General features: G+C 42.7%; 1 protein-coding gene across 1 annotated transcript in view; it reads left to right on the plus strand.

The window, feature by feature from the left end:
- LOC147138044 (contactin-associated protein-like 4) overlaps positions 1–14,934 on the plus strand; it is a 173,975-nt gene that overhangs the window by 82,396 nt on the left and 76,645 nt on the right. The window contains 5 exon segments of the mRNA XM_086047238.1: positions 8,943–9,118; positions 9,394–9,537; positions 10,166–10,253; positions 10,256–10,432; positions 11,781–11,924. Of these exon segments, the coding sequence (XP_085903364.1) occupies positions 8,943–9,118; positions 9,394–9,537; positions 10,166–10,253; positions 10,256–10,432; positions 11,781–11,924 (729 nt within the window).

Here is a 14,934-nt window from a genome sequence, read left to right on the forward strand (position 1 = left end):
TAAATCTGCCAATGGAAATGAATGGTGAATCGTTGAATTTTTGTGATTTTTTTAAGGGTGAATGAGTTGAATGTGTAGGAAATAGGAATTTGGGGTGTGTTGAAAATCTTGACCAATATGAGTCGAATGAGATGAATGTTGTGAATTTCAAATTGGAATGATGTAAATGTGAATTGTTGAATATGGCAATGGGAATGAATGGTGGAATTTTGTGGGTTTTTCTATGGGTGAATAAGTAGAATTTTTGGAAAAAAGGGATTGTAGGTGTGTTGAAAAGCTTTTCCAATGTGAGTTGAATTTTGTGAATTTGAAATTGGAATGGTGGAAATGGGGAAATGTTGAAAGTGCCATTGGAAATGAATGGTTTTTTGGGGGGTGAAAAATGAGAAATATTGGGGAAACACTGATCCACTGGAAATGAATGGTGAATTTTTGTGGGTTTTGTAAGTGTAAATGACTTGAATTTGTGGAAATTGGAATGGTGTAAATGTGAAAAGGTAAATCTGCCAATGGAAATGAATGGTGAATCGTTGAATTTTTGTGATTTTTTTAAGGGTGAATGACTTGAATGTGGAGGAAAAAGGAATTTGGGGTGTGTTGAAAAACTTGACCAATATGAGTCGAATGAGATGAATGTTGTGAATTTCAAATTGGAATGATGTAAATGTGAATTGTTGAATATGGCAATGGGAATGAATGATGGAATTTTGTGGAAACACTTTATTGGGGAAACACTGGTCCACTGGAAATGAATGGTGAATTTTTGTGGGTTTTTTAAGTGTGAATGTGTGGAAAGTAGGAATTTTGGGGGTGTTGAAAAGCTGAATTTGAGATGAATGAGTTGAATGACTTGAATTTGTGGAAATTGCAATGGTGTAAATGCGAAAAGGTAAATCTGCCAATGGAAATGAATGGTGAATAGTTGAATTTTTGTGGGTTTTTTAAGTGTGAATGAGTTAATTGTGTGGAAAGTAGGAATTTTGGGGGTGTTGAAAAGCTGAATTTTAGCTGAATGAGTTGAATGACTTGAATTTGTGGAAATTGGAATGTTGTAAATGCAAAAAGTTAAATCTGCCAATGGGAATGAATGGTGAATAGTGGAATTTTTATGGGTTTTTAAGGGTGAATGAGTTGGATGTGTGGGAATTAGGAATTTGGGGGATGTTGAAAAGATGAATGTGAGCTGAATGAGTTGAATGACTTGAATTTGTAGAATTTGGAATGGTGTAAATGTGAAAACTTAAATGTGCCAATGGAAATGAATGGTGAATAGTTGCATTTTTGTGGGGTTTTTTTGTGGGCTTTTTTTAAGGGTGAATGACTTGAATGTGTGGGAAGTAGGAATTTTGGGGTTGTTGAAAAGTTGAATGTGAGCTGAATGAGTTGAATGACTTGAATTTGTGGAAATTGGAATGGTGTAAATGTGAAAAGTTGAATGTGGCAATGGAAATGAATGGTGAATAGTTGAATTTTAGTGTTTTTTTTAAGGGTGAATGACTTGAATGTGTAGGAAATTGGAATTTGGGGTGTGTTGAAAAGCTTGACCAATACGAGTCGAATGAGATGAATGTTGTGAATTTCAAATTGGAATGATGTAAATGTGAATTGTTGAATATGGCAATGGGAATGAATGATGGAATTTTGTGGGTTTTTCTACGGGTGAATAAGTTGAATTTTTGGGAAGTAGGAATTGTAGGTGTGTTGAAAAGCTTTTCCAATGTGAATTGAATGAGTTGAATCTTGTGAATTTGGTGCCATTGGAAACGAATGGGTTTTTGGGGGGGTGAAAAATGGGAAATATTGGGGTAACAGTAAATTTGGGGAATGTAAAAAAATACTTCCCCGGAAGGCATGGATTTTCTGAATGTTTTGAAACTTGAATGAAGTTGAATCGGGTGAAAAATGCGGAAGGAGTCGCACGCCAAAAAAGTGGAGTGGAATAATAATAATAAACTGTAGGAATAACATATGTGTGAAGGCGAAGGCCTCCATACAATAATAAACTATAGGAATAACATATGAAAAGGCCTTTGCCTTCACACAATAATAATAAAGATTATTTTTAGAAATCCATGCTTCAAATGGGGGGCGGGGGGCACAAGTATCTTGGTGGGCAGGTACAGCCCCGTATGGACCGCCCATGGTCACGGGTCTGGGTTTTCCCTGCCACTCGCTTAAAGTTAGCTGAGATTGCCCCAGCGGCAGTGGTGTGCAAAGCACAGTAGATAACTGGGGCAAATCTAAGAAGATAGCCCTCTTGTAGCACTTTGATCATGCAGAAGAGAGAATTGTTTGATGCCCTCGAAAAATGTTTTGTCAAAGGTGGTGGGACAGAGCATTTTCGAAGATTATGCCCCCTCGATAGCAAATCGATGCAACGTCAACACATGCATTCCGACACGGTTGGAGGCAGATATCCCCCGAAAATATTTCATTGACGGGTCGATTGAAGAAATGGATGCTACAAATATATTTCTGTCGACTGGGGGTAGGGGGTGCTGTGGCTCACCCACCCCAGGTGGATGATGCCCCAGGCCATCTCCCCATTGGCCCCACCCTCTGCCTAGCAGCTCCGCAACCCCTATGAGGACAAGCAGTATAAAATCCTAATAAGGACAAGGGAACAAATTTGATTTGAATTTTAACCCACAAACTTCAAACTTTGGACACATTTTCATACATTAACATTAATGTTGTTAGCTTGAAAACTTTTCTGCACTGTCAATATGGTTCATTGTTCTATGTAGATGGCTTTACAGTTGGTAGACAGGGTAATTTACCTCAATAACTTGATGCATCCATCCACAGACACTGTTGGTTCTCAGCTCAACAGTGAAAGGAGAGAAAAAAAAAACTGAACATATAGACATTTATTATGTTGCTAGCAGCATATGAGAACATCTAAGAGGCCCTCATTTTCTGTCTGGTCTTCAGGCACTCTTAAACACTAATGCATGTCAAATCACGAGGAAAACTTGATGACTGCTGAAAAAAATGAGCATTGAAATTAAACTAACCCAGACATTTTAACAAAAGTCCATTAACAACTTGGAGATACGGCATTTGTTTGTGTGCCAGCCAATGAATATTGCATGCATGCATTGGAAGACAGGAATGACTAACTGGAAAATAGAGACAAACGAACATTTTCATGCAATAACATGTCTCAATATGCCAAGAAGTTGGAATAAAATGACTAGCTCATTAAGATGTATGTCCTCTCTTCAAAACTCTCATTTCTTCATTGCTGTGCATTAATCAAAATGTCAGTTTGCTGTAATGTACTTCGCTGCTTGCCAACTGAGATGAATTCTTGGCTGTCAAGAAAGACACGCTGTTATACACAGCAGCAAATACACAGTGAGCTGGTGAGTGTGTCCTGCCCCTGTAATTTACGCAAAATTGCTGATAAGTCTTGCTGACCAAATTCGAGAGGTAAACAATTACTGTTTTTTCATGTTTCATGTTTTGTAAAAAGCTATCTTTTGCCCACAGCAGCTATCTAAACCATGTTCCCCAACATTTACTGAGCCAAGTCACATATTTCACATGCGAAAAATATTACAAAAAATTCACAAAAGGTTGATATGCAGGTTAATTATGTACCTTCTGTCATCTAGTGGAAAGCATTTAATTGTTCTACCTGTTATTATACATACATTAACAAAAATATGTTTTTTGTACTGGTATTAAATACAAAAAAAACTGTCCAAATAAGTGACACTGGGTAATTCCCCTCAGCACACCTAATGATCTCTCATGGCACACTGCTTGGGAATCACTGATCTAAACTATGAAACCAGAACAGACATTTTAAAATGTTCATGTTTTCATTGGTGTGACTCTGGCTATCAGGACAAACTATGGTGAGAAGTAGAAAAAATAAATGGCTTTGGATTGCAGTTTATACTGTTCTGCTTGCTTTTTCAATTATACTCGGTCTACAGTGGTTTACATATAAGGATGACAGTTTTTTTCTCTAAACAGCCACAAAGAATGCAACAACTGTGATCTTTATTAGGCTACTTATGCTATATGTTCACAGCATTATATTGTCTAGGATGGATAGAATTAATGCAATTTTACATATTCTTTATACTGTAGTCTGCTGTCTGCCTGTGTGGTATTTTATTGATCACCAAAATAAGAATAATAATGAAATCGAGTCATCGATGACCTAATGGTACACCCGCCTGACTTCTGTGCAGGCAGCATGTGGTCCATATTAAACTTAAAAAAAATACAAATAAGAATATGAAACTAGTAAAGTGGATCCTCCGTGGTTGAACACAGTCTGTTTTGGCATGTTGATCAACCTCTAAATGTTTTTTTTTTGTTTTTGTTTTTGTTTTTTGGGGGGGGGGGCGGGGGGTCTTCCCCTCAGGCATCCGTGTGGAAGCTAGGCATTCTTGGACTAAACCTCACTAAAGAGTCAAAGAAAAATGAATTACGTACTAATTAAAGTGTGTCATAGTGCGGCATGATGTAAAGACGGGGAGGACCCAGATGCGAGAGGGTGAGGCAGGAGGACAGTTTAGGAGATTTTATTGAATAGGGATGAGGTGTCAGGAAATACAGGTGACCAAATACTGATACTTGGCGTGGTGAAGAGGGTTGGCTAGGCTTGGTGAAGAGGCTTGACCTAGCGTGGTGATGAGGCTTGGCTGGGAGTGGTGATGAGGCTTGGTAACAAAAGTGTCTTGGTGTGGCAAAGAGACTTGACTAGACTTGACTGGACGACAGGTAACGAACAGATATTGACACCACCACAACAAACGACGACAACGACAATGACCCGACAAGAACTGAAACGAAAGCAGGGAACTAAATACAGACATACTCACGAGACAACGAGAAACACCTGGGAAAGACACAAAAGGTAGGAGGGAGCTGATTGGTTAACACTAAGGAATGGAGGGGTTTGCGCACCCCAATGATCCTAGGAGCTACGTCCTAGGTGAGGGACCAGACTAAGCACGGCTCAAAATGACCCCTTATGATGAGTAAAATTAACGGACCACGTTTTCCCTCGCCCGGACGCGGGTCACCGGGGCCCCCTTCTGGAGCCAGGCCTGGAGGTGGGGCTCGATGGCGAGCGCCTGGTGGCCGGGCCTGCACCCATGGGGCCCGGCCGGGCTCAGCCCGAAAAGGACACGTGGGTCCCCCTTCCCATGGGCTCACCACTGGTGGGAGGGGCCAAAGGGGTCGGGTGCCGTGTGAGCTGGGCGGCGGCGGGAGACGGGGACCTTGGCGGTCCGATCCCCGGCAGCAAAAACTAGCTCTTGGGACATGGAATGTCACCTCTCTGGCAGGGAAGGAGCCTGAGCTGGTGTGTGAGGCTGAGAGGTTCCGATTAGATATAGTCGGGCTCACCTCCACGCACAGCTTGGGTTCTGGTCCCAGTCCTCTCGAGAGGGGTTGGACACTCTTCCACTCTGGAGTTGCCCAGGGTGAGAGGCGCCGAGCAGGTGTGGGCATACTTATTGCCCCCCGGCTTGGCGCCTGTACATTGGGGTTTACCCCGGTGGACGAGAGGGTAGCCTCCCTCTGCCTGAGGGTGGGGGGGACGGGTCCTGACTGTTGTTTGTGCTTATGCACCAAACGGCAGCGCAGAGTACCCACCCTTTTTGGAGTCCTTGGAGGGTGTGCTGGAGGGCGCTCCACCTGGGGACTCCATCGTTCTGCTGGGGGACTTCAATGCTCACGTGGGCAATGACAGTGAGACCTGGAGAGGTGTGATTGGGAGGAACGGCCCCCCCGATCTGAACCCGAGCGGTGTTCGGTTACTGGACTTCTGTGCTCATCACGGATTGTCCATAACGAACACCATGTTCAAGCATAAGGGTGTCCATATGTGCACTTGGCACCAGGATACCTTAGGCCGCAGTTCAATGATCGACTTTGTAGTCGTATCATCGGACTTGCGGCCGCATGTTTTGGACACTCGGGTGAAGAGAGGGGCGGAGCTGTCAACTGATCACCATCTGGTGGTGAGTTGGCTCCGATGGTGGGGGAAGATGCCGGTCCGACCTGGCAGATCCAAACGTATAGTGAGGGTTTGCTGGGAACGTCTGGCAGAATCCCCTGTCAGAAGGAGTTTCAACTCCCACCTCCGGCAGAACTTTTCCCACGTCCCGGGGGAGGCGGGGGACATCGAGTCCGAGTGGACCATGTTTCGTGCCTCCATTGTTGAGGCGGCCGATCGGAGCTGTGGCCGCAAGGTGGTCGGTGCCTGTCATGGCGGCAATCCCCGAACCCGCTGGTGATCACCAGCGGTAAGGGATGCTGTCCAGCTGAAGAAGGAGTCCTATCAGGCCTTTTTGGCCTGCGGGACCCCGGAGGCAGCTGACGGGTACCGGCTGGCCAAGCGGAATGCAGCTCTGGCGGTTGCTGAGGCAAAAACCCGGGTGTGGGAGGAGTTCGGGGAGGCCATGGAAAATAACTTCCGGACGGCTTCGAGGACATTCTGGTCCACCATCCGACGTCTCAGGAGGGGGAAGCAGTGCACCATTAACACTGTTTATAGTGGAGATGGGGTGCTGCTGACCTCAACTCGGGACGTTGTGGGTCGGTGGGGAGAGTACTTCGAAGACCTCCTCAATTCCACCGACACGCCTTCCACTGAGGAAGCAGAGCCTGGAGACTCTGAGGTGGGCTCTCCTATCTCTGGGGTTGAAGTAACCGAGGTAGTCAAAAAGCTCCTCGGTGGCAAAGCCCCGGGGGTGGATAAGATCCGCCCGGAGTTCATAAAGGCTCTGGATGTTGAGGGGCTGTCATGGTTGACACGTCTCTACAACATCCCGTGGACATCGGGGACAGTGCCTATGGATTGGCAGACCGGGGTGGTGGTCCCCCTTTTTAAGAAGGGGGACCGGAGGGTGTGCTCCAATTACAGAGGGATCACACTCCTCAGCCTCCCCGGCAAGGTCTATTCAGGGGTGCTGGAGAGGAGGGTCCGTCGGAAGGTCGAATCCCGGATTCAGGAGGAGCAATGTGGTTTTCGTCCTGGCCGTGGAACAGTGGACCAGCTCTACACCCTCAGCAGGGTCCTTGAGGGTGCATGGGAGTTTGCCCAACCGGTCTACATGTGTTTTGTGGACTTGGAGAAGGCGTTCGACCGTGTCCCTCGGGGAGTTCTGTGGGGGGTGCTTCGGGAGTACGGGGTACCGAGCCCCCTGATAAGGGCTGTCCGGTCCCTGTACCACCGATGCCAGAGTTTGGTCCGAATTGCCGGCAGTAAGTCGGATTCGTTTCCTGTGGGGGTTGGACTCCGCCAAGGCTGCCCTTTGTCACCGATTCTGTTCATAACCTTTATGGACAGAATTTCTAGGCGCAGCCGAGGTGTCGAGGGGGTCCGGTTATGTGGCCTCAGTATTGCATCTCTGCTTTTTGCAGATGATGTGGTACTGTTGGCTTCTTCAAGCTGCGATCGCCAACTCTCGCTGGAGCGGTTCGCAGCCGAGTGTGAAACGGTCGGAATGAAGATCAGCACCTCCAAATCTGAGACCATGGTCCTCAGTCGGAAAAGGGTGGCGTGCCCTTTCCGGGTCGGGGATGGGATTCTGCCCCAAGTGGAGGAGTTCAAGTATCTTGGGGTCTTGTTCACGAGTGAGGGTAAGATGGAACGGGAGATCGACAGGCGGATCGGTGCAGCGTCTGCTGTGATGCGGACCCTGTATCGGTCTGTCGTGGTGAAGAAGGAGCTTAGCCGAAAGGCGAAGCTCTCAATTTACCGGTCGATCTACGTTCCTACTCTCACCTATGGTCATGAGCTGTCGGTCATGACCGAAAGAACAAGATCTCGGATACAAGCGGCCGAAATGGGTTTCCTTCGCAGGGTGTCCGGGCTCTCCCTTAGAGATAGGGTGAGAAGTTCGGCCATCCGGGAGGGACTCAGAGTCGAGCCGCTGCTCCTCCGCGTCGAGAGGAGCCAGTTGAGGTGGCTCGGACATCTGATTAGGATGCCTCCTGGACGCCTCCCTGGTGAGGTGTTAGGGGCATGTCCCACCGGCAGGAGACCCAGAGGACGACCCAGAACACGCTGGAGAGACTATGTCTCCCGGCTTGCCTGGGAACGCCTTGGGATCCTTCCGGAAGAGCTGGAGGATGTTGCTGGGGAGAGGGAAGTCTGGGCTTCCCTGCTGAAGCTGCTGCCTCCGCGACCCGACTTCGGATAAGCGGGAGATAATGGATGGATGGACAGGTGGACAATAATCATAACGAGACAGGAACATTGAGAAAACATGAAACACAAAAACCAACAAGACAGGCAGATCATGACAGAGTGGAAGTGAACCGCCAAATCTTCTTGAGAATTATATGTTCTATGTGCTTCCGCTACTCGAAACACGGCATTCTGATTAACATTGCGTTTGTGGAATATGAGTTTAGCAGCCAAATCCACCCATTTTTAGCCATCTCAGGTGGCGGCCATTTTGTCACTTCTGTTGACTGAAATGACATCACAGTTGCTCTGGTAACGACCGATCATGGCTCACCTGTTTTCAGAAGCTGAGCCATGATTGGTTGTTCGTTACCTGAGCCCTGAGCAACTGTAATGTCATTTTCTGTCGACAGAAAGTGGCAAAATGGCTGCCCCCTGAGATGGACAAAAACAGGTTTGATTTAACTGCTTAACTCATATTCCACAAGCATAATATTAATCAGAATGCCGAGTTTCGACTAGTGGGGCTACATATTGTAGAACATAATATTAAAAAGAACATTTTTGGGTTGACTTCTCATGATTTTGATGCTCGCAGAACTGTGGTCTTGTGATGTACCTTGAGATTTTGCATGATGCAATGGGATCATAGCAGTCCAGAAGCTCAGGCTTTACGCATTTTAGAGGCATACTTATTTTCATATTTATCTGAAAAGTATATGGGCTGTCAAACATCTTGAACTTAGATGTGCACTGTCCCTTGTCTTCCATGCTTCAGGTTTGAGTTCATCCTCTGCCGGTCATGTCCTTACAACAATGGGTAGCCTGCTTGATGACCAACATTGGCACCGTGTAAAGCTTGAGCGAATTGGCCCCCACCTCAACCTCACTGTGGATAAGAATACACAGCAGATTGTCCTACCAGTTGAGCTCAGCCACTGGGACATTCACTGGGTGAGAAATACTATGCAACAAAGTAAACATATATTTTTTGACAAGTCAGACAAGTCAGTTTGCTGACAAGCTAAAATCTTAACTCCAGCTTCCGTTGAGCCTGAAGACGATATGCTGTAGAACAGGAATGGATTGAATGGATAATATTTTTTTCTGTTCGATATTTGGCAAGGAAGGGTCTGCATCTTCCATTCTCCAAGCAAAGACACAAATTGAACCAATTGAATGAGATTATATGTAGCTCTTTCAGTCTATGCAATGATTATTCTGTGCAGTTGAGTGTAGGAGCTGTCCAAAGCCCTGGACTTAAGTCAAACCCCGGTCAGAAGAATTTCAATGGCTGTGTGGAAAACCTGCATTACAATGATTTCAACCTGATAGACACGGCAAAACAAAACAACTCTCTGGTCACTGTCATAGTAAGTTAGCATTTTCTCACATTTTTGTACTACAATAGCTAAACTGTTAACTTGTTTAATCTGTATATGGCTTGTTGGTATTCATACAGATGCAATTTTTCTGGTTCCAGCTCATATCACTAAGCACTTTTTCTCAAAAGAAAAATATATTGGTTTTACGGTAAAATACAATGGATCCTCCAAAAGTTGAACATAATCGATTCGTAACTTGCATGTTCTAACAATTTCTAAGCATTTTTTGATATGTAATGTAAAATGTATTTGTTTGAGGCTCAATTTGCTCAATCATTCAACCTTTATTAATTGTACAGTTATCGTTCCCAACTATCATGCAAGTACAGTATAAAGAAAAGTTAACCACTGTGTAATAGAACAAAATAAAATAAAAAAATTTAAAGAATGACAATGGCAGAAATGAAGTGGATAGCTTTGCAGATTGTGGGTGTATTTCAAAATGAAATTGAAATATTATTTTAAAAAAACAAACAAAGCAACACAGGGAGCCTGTTGCATGACTGTAATAGGTGTTCCTCAGAGAACTCCTATCGAGATGTGTCACCAAAAGGTCATATTTGTTTTTTGTTCTGTCACATTGTGTTCTCACTGGCTACCTTCCTCTTCTCCTCAGGGCAATGTGACTTTTTCTTGTGCTGAGCCAGTTTCAGTGGCTGTAACGTTCACAGACTCCCAGAGCTTCCTCCAGTTGCCCGGACGCACAACGGGTCGTCGGGGCTCGTCGTTATAGCTTTACAATTCCGGACATGGAACGTGGACGGACTGCTGCTCACCTTTAACTTCATGCAGCAGCACAGAATTCTCTGGCTGTACCTGAGTGATGCCAGACTCCAACTACAGATCAATGACAGTGTCGGGGCGCTGCGCCACCTCAATACAGGTTGGTCATATATTGTAGTATGTACATGGTGGTTTCTATGAGCATATGAGACCAGTGCCCTAACTAATGAGTTTTTGTGGTTAGGAGCTGTCACTTGGTTGATTTTCGAAAAATGTTTTCCTTTTTGCTTTCTGTTGCAAAAATTTAAATTTGACTTTCAGGTGAGCTAAATATACCGCTTCTCGAGTGCAGTGAAAAAAAGGATACACTTACTGAACGTTCACAAAAAGACGTTTCTGATGTCACTCACTAAGCCACACTCCTTAAAGGTGCACATACAACAGTAGTTTTTGCTGTGACTTTATTTGTCTTAAAGTGCAGTTTTTAACACAAGTTTACTTCTTTGCATTCTGTTTTATGAAGTTATATATTGTTTTTGTGGGATGCAGTGCTATTTTCTTTGATTAAAAAACAAGTAATAACATTTTTGGCGGCAGCTGGAATGAATTCAATGCATTTGAATTCACTTCAATGACAAAAATGTACAGTATTTGATGTACAGCATAAAGTGAGTTACAAGCTTAGTCAAGAAACAGATTCTTGCAATTTGCAAGTTTAGGTGTATCGCCAGAAGCAGTGTGAGTTAGGATTGATGTCATCTTTCCAGCATTAATTCAACTTTTGTCTCCATGCCAACCAACCTGTAACAATAATAATGTATATCATAATTCATGTGTTAGTTTTTTTTTATTTTGTTAGGCTTGCTAGCTTTATTAGCTTGTCGGGTTTAGCTTGAGCTTTTTCCATATCTTGGCCCAACTTGCTTGGTGTGCTTTGCTTCCACATATGTATGATAATGGCTCACAAACACACACACGCACTAACACCCCCCCCACACACACATAGACAAAACAAGCTCAGAGTGTTCCAGCTGCTTTCGCTCCCCTTTCCCTTACAGCTAAACATCTTTGTAATCAGGGACTCCGAAGAAAATAAAAAGAGAAGAGGCGCAGGAGCCGGGCAGAGGGTTTTAGGAACTGTAATATTACACTTCCCTGCGCTCTCCTTGCAAGTAAAAAAGACAATATTGTGACGAGTGTCTTCTCTCCTCATTGTGTGCGTTGTTTACTAATGTCTCACTTGGTGTGAACCTGACACAACCCTTGAGCTATTTTCAGTTAGATTCTGTCAGACATGAAATTAAACTTGGCTGTACTTGACACTTGTCATGATGAGTGAACTTTCTATATAATTGTTTTTATCTATTATCTATCTATCTATTTATCTATAATCTATTATTGATCGTATCTCAAAAACGTCATTTAAACTTCTTTTGATCAGATGTGGGTTTGTACACAACGTTTCACACCGGGAAACTTGATTTTAAGATGACATTTATTGGTGTCAGGTTCGGGGCTGAACGATGGTCAGTGGCATTCAGTGGAGCTTAGCTGTGGACAAGATCACCTGAATGTCACAGTTGACAAAGATGAAGGAGCCACTGCTCATGCTGCAGGCATCCCACATCCTGATGGTCAGGTATTCTTTGGTGGTAAGAAAACATGATTAAATCCATACAGTATTATATATTTAATGTATTTATTATTCAGTGCCTGCAAAATGTCAACACTACCAAAACCCGCAGTAGTAAAAGCCTCAAAGCGGCTATAGTCAGACTTGATAAAATTATTATTCCATATTGACTATTTTCCCTAACAGTTAGGGATGTAATTGATTGATTGATTCATTTATTATTTGTTTTTGAGCAAGCCATCACAAGCATCTAATTTTTTCAGGGAAAAAACTAACAAAGGAAGTGCATAGACAAAATAAAACAAAAGGTAATGAGTCACTCAAACCCCGATTCGATTCTATTTTCAATTTTCAGTTACCGATTTTTAAAAATCTATTTTTTAACAAAATAAATAACTAATTTTAAAACCAAAATATGTTATTATTTGAACATCTGCATTTTGTCCTTGTTGTAAACAGTAACATTTTGTAACTTTACAAAAAATTAACTAATCATTCTGACTGTGTAACTACATTTTTGTCTTCTTATCAGTGTTTTGTAAGTGCCAGAACTAAACATAAAACAATAACAACATAAGAAACTAAATAATTGTACAATAGATTTGACTGCTATCATTACAAATCATTTTGTGATCATAATTTCAGCATTGATTCTTTTATTTTTTACATTGATGCATATTGTAAGCATTTTAAATCAATTTTGAATCTATTTTTGATGAATAGTTACATCCCCACTAACAGTAAATTTTCATTGACGTATCAATGTGTCTATATCTAGAAAATAAAAATACATGGCTTAATGTAAATGATGTCCTTAATATTCTTAAAATTCTCTTTTGCATTGCATTTGTGTCCCTCCTCTTCCGCTTTTTTCATTATTATTATTATTATTATTATTATTATTATTATTATTATTATTGTGTTCACTTTTCTAACACCACCTGACTGCCAGCCCAAAGGTTCGGGTCTTTTTTTTGTAGGCACTTCTTTTTTTCCTCTCACTCTCTCTAATTTGGCAAACTACTGTTTTTGACACCCTGAAGCATGTGTTTGATGTGTTTAAAATCAATTGACAACACATTTGGTAATGCATGTGGACATTTCAAGGTAAAATGTAATGCTTTATAAGCAAGAATATTGTATGAAAGCCTAATGAGTATGATGATCCATCTAATTTGCAAGAACTACAAAAACAGCAATCATGTATCACAATCCCAAAGACGCCCCTGCCGTCACTCTGTTTAAATTTAAAGTTATAATACACAATTAATCATTTCTCTTGCTCTCACCTTTTCTGCTGGGAGCTGTCAAACTGCACCTAATGGTCTGGCTATAATTTATATAATGCAGAGCCTGTAGCCTGAATAGCAATGAATGTGTCTGATGACTATCATCAGCCAGAAAGAATATCTGATAGATCATTTAGTGTTTACTGTGTGGTGGTCAATAGAATATTTTTTATATTTATTTGGTATCAGTGAACTGAATTACTTTCAAATTAAATCCAGTAAAATAAGAATAAGGGTTATACATTTTCAATAGTCCTCATGCTTTCTGAAAAGTAAATGCATGTGCAATTACCTACTGTAGCTGATTCATTAACTCATACCAAAGTCATGTTTACGGTGTCATAACTATTGACCTGAAGAAGCCCATGCTTAGATTATAGACACTGTTTGTTATGGTTTATGGTGTGGGAAGAGGACCCAAGAGCAGACATGAGCAAAAAGGCAGATTCATGTGAAGAATGTTTGTCAGATCAAGGATCAACCAGGATAATTTAATCCAGTGGGGTAGTTAGAGGTCGACATGTGGCGGGCTATGGCGGGCAGAAATACAGGATGAGGATACAGGCACGGGAGTTTACTTGAAAGCATAAGTCCATCTGGTGACAAGGTGTAATTCAGGGCTGACAAGCATGCAGCTGATGTTGATTTCTTGCACTTGGGGCACCGCTCCACTTGCCTCTCTTCAATCCAACACCCACGCACACACGCACCCCTACACACACAAACACACACAGGGGCAAGGCTCAAGGAAGCTGGTAAAGGAAGCTGGCTGTGTTGGTCCCACAGACCGCAGTGATATTGTACCACATTGCTTTTATTTCACCACGCTGTGTGTATGTTTTTAAAAAACTTTATTTAGTTATTTGCCTGTTCTGTGCTTTGTGTAACCTAGTACAGGGGTGGCCAAATCCGGTCCTCAAGAGCCACAATCCAGCCTGTTTCAAGTTTATCCCTACGGCAACACACCTGATTCAAATCATCGGGCTCATCATTATCAGGCTTTTGCAAATCTTGCTGATGAACTGATCATTTGAAACTTTTCATGAAAATCATCTATATGCACCGTCTATAAGTCGCACTTGTTTTCATAGTTTGGTTGGTCCTGCGATTTACACTCAGGTGCGACTTGTGTATATTAAAATTAGAACATGGACTGGCACCCAAAATTGTGTTGACTTTCTTATTGGCAGCAAGCAGCTCGTGCTTGAACTGTTTCCATCTGTAATGCCCGACCCATTGGGCTCCGGCACTCCTTTTTTGGGGTACTCTGAATAACTCGACGGCACATTTGAACAATGTTCTGAGTTTTCAAACTATATTTCGGAACACACCTACCCCCCCAAAAAAAACTATTTACATCCCGGAGCGACCTACGTATATATTGCTGCAGTCGGACTGAAACCACCATTATCACAATTTGGTCAATTTCATATTTTTTCATAAATCTATTGGTCATGTTATTTTTAACAAAAATGTCGTTTTTGGGTTCTCTTAAAGTGATGGTTTTGGAGGTACAAGGATTCCGCCTGACACCGGCGATATGTTGTATTCTTCTTTGTGGTGCATTTTTGACTGTTGGAGCTTATACTTATTTATACTTTATAAAAATATCACAAATCTACTTGGCCCCTCTTTTGTCAACTGTCCAATAAAACTTGCCATACACTCTTTTTCCCCCTAAATATGCTTTAAAATGAGTCAACGCCCAAATTTTCTTGACCCTAATATGTTCTATGCAGC

Source organism: Filicampus tigris, chromosome 12, assembly GCF_054856515.1.
Source record: "Filicampus tigris isolate MCC_2025a chromosome 12, RoL_Ftig_1.0, whole genome shotgun sequence".
Taxonomy (NCBI): Eukaryota; Metazoa; Chordata; class Actinopteri; order Syngnathiformes; family Syngnathidae; genus Filicampus; species Filicampus tigris.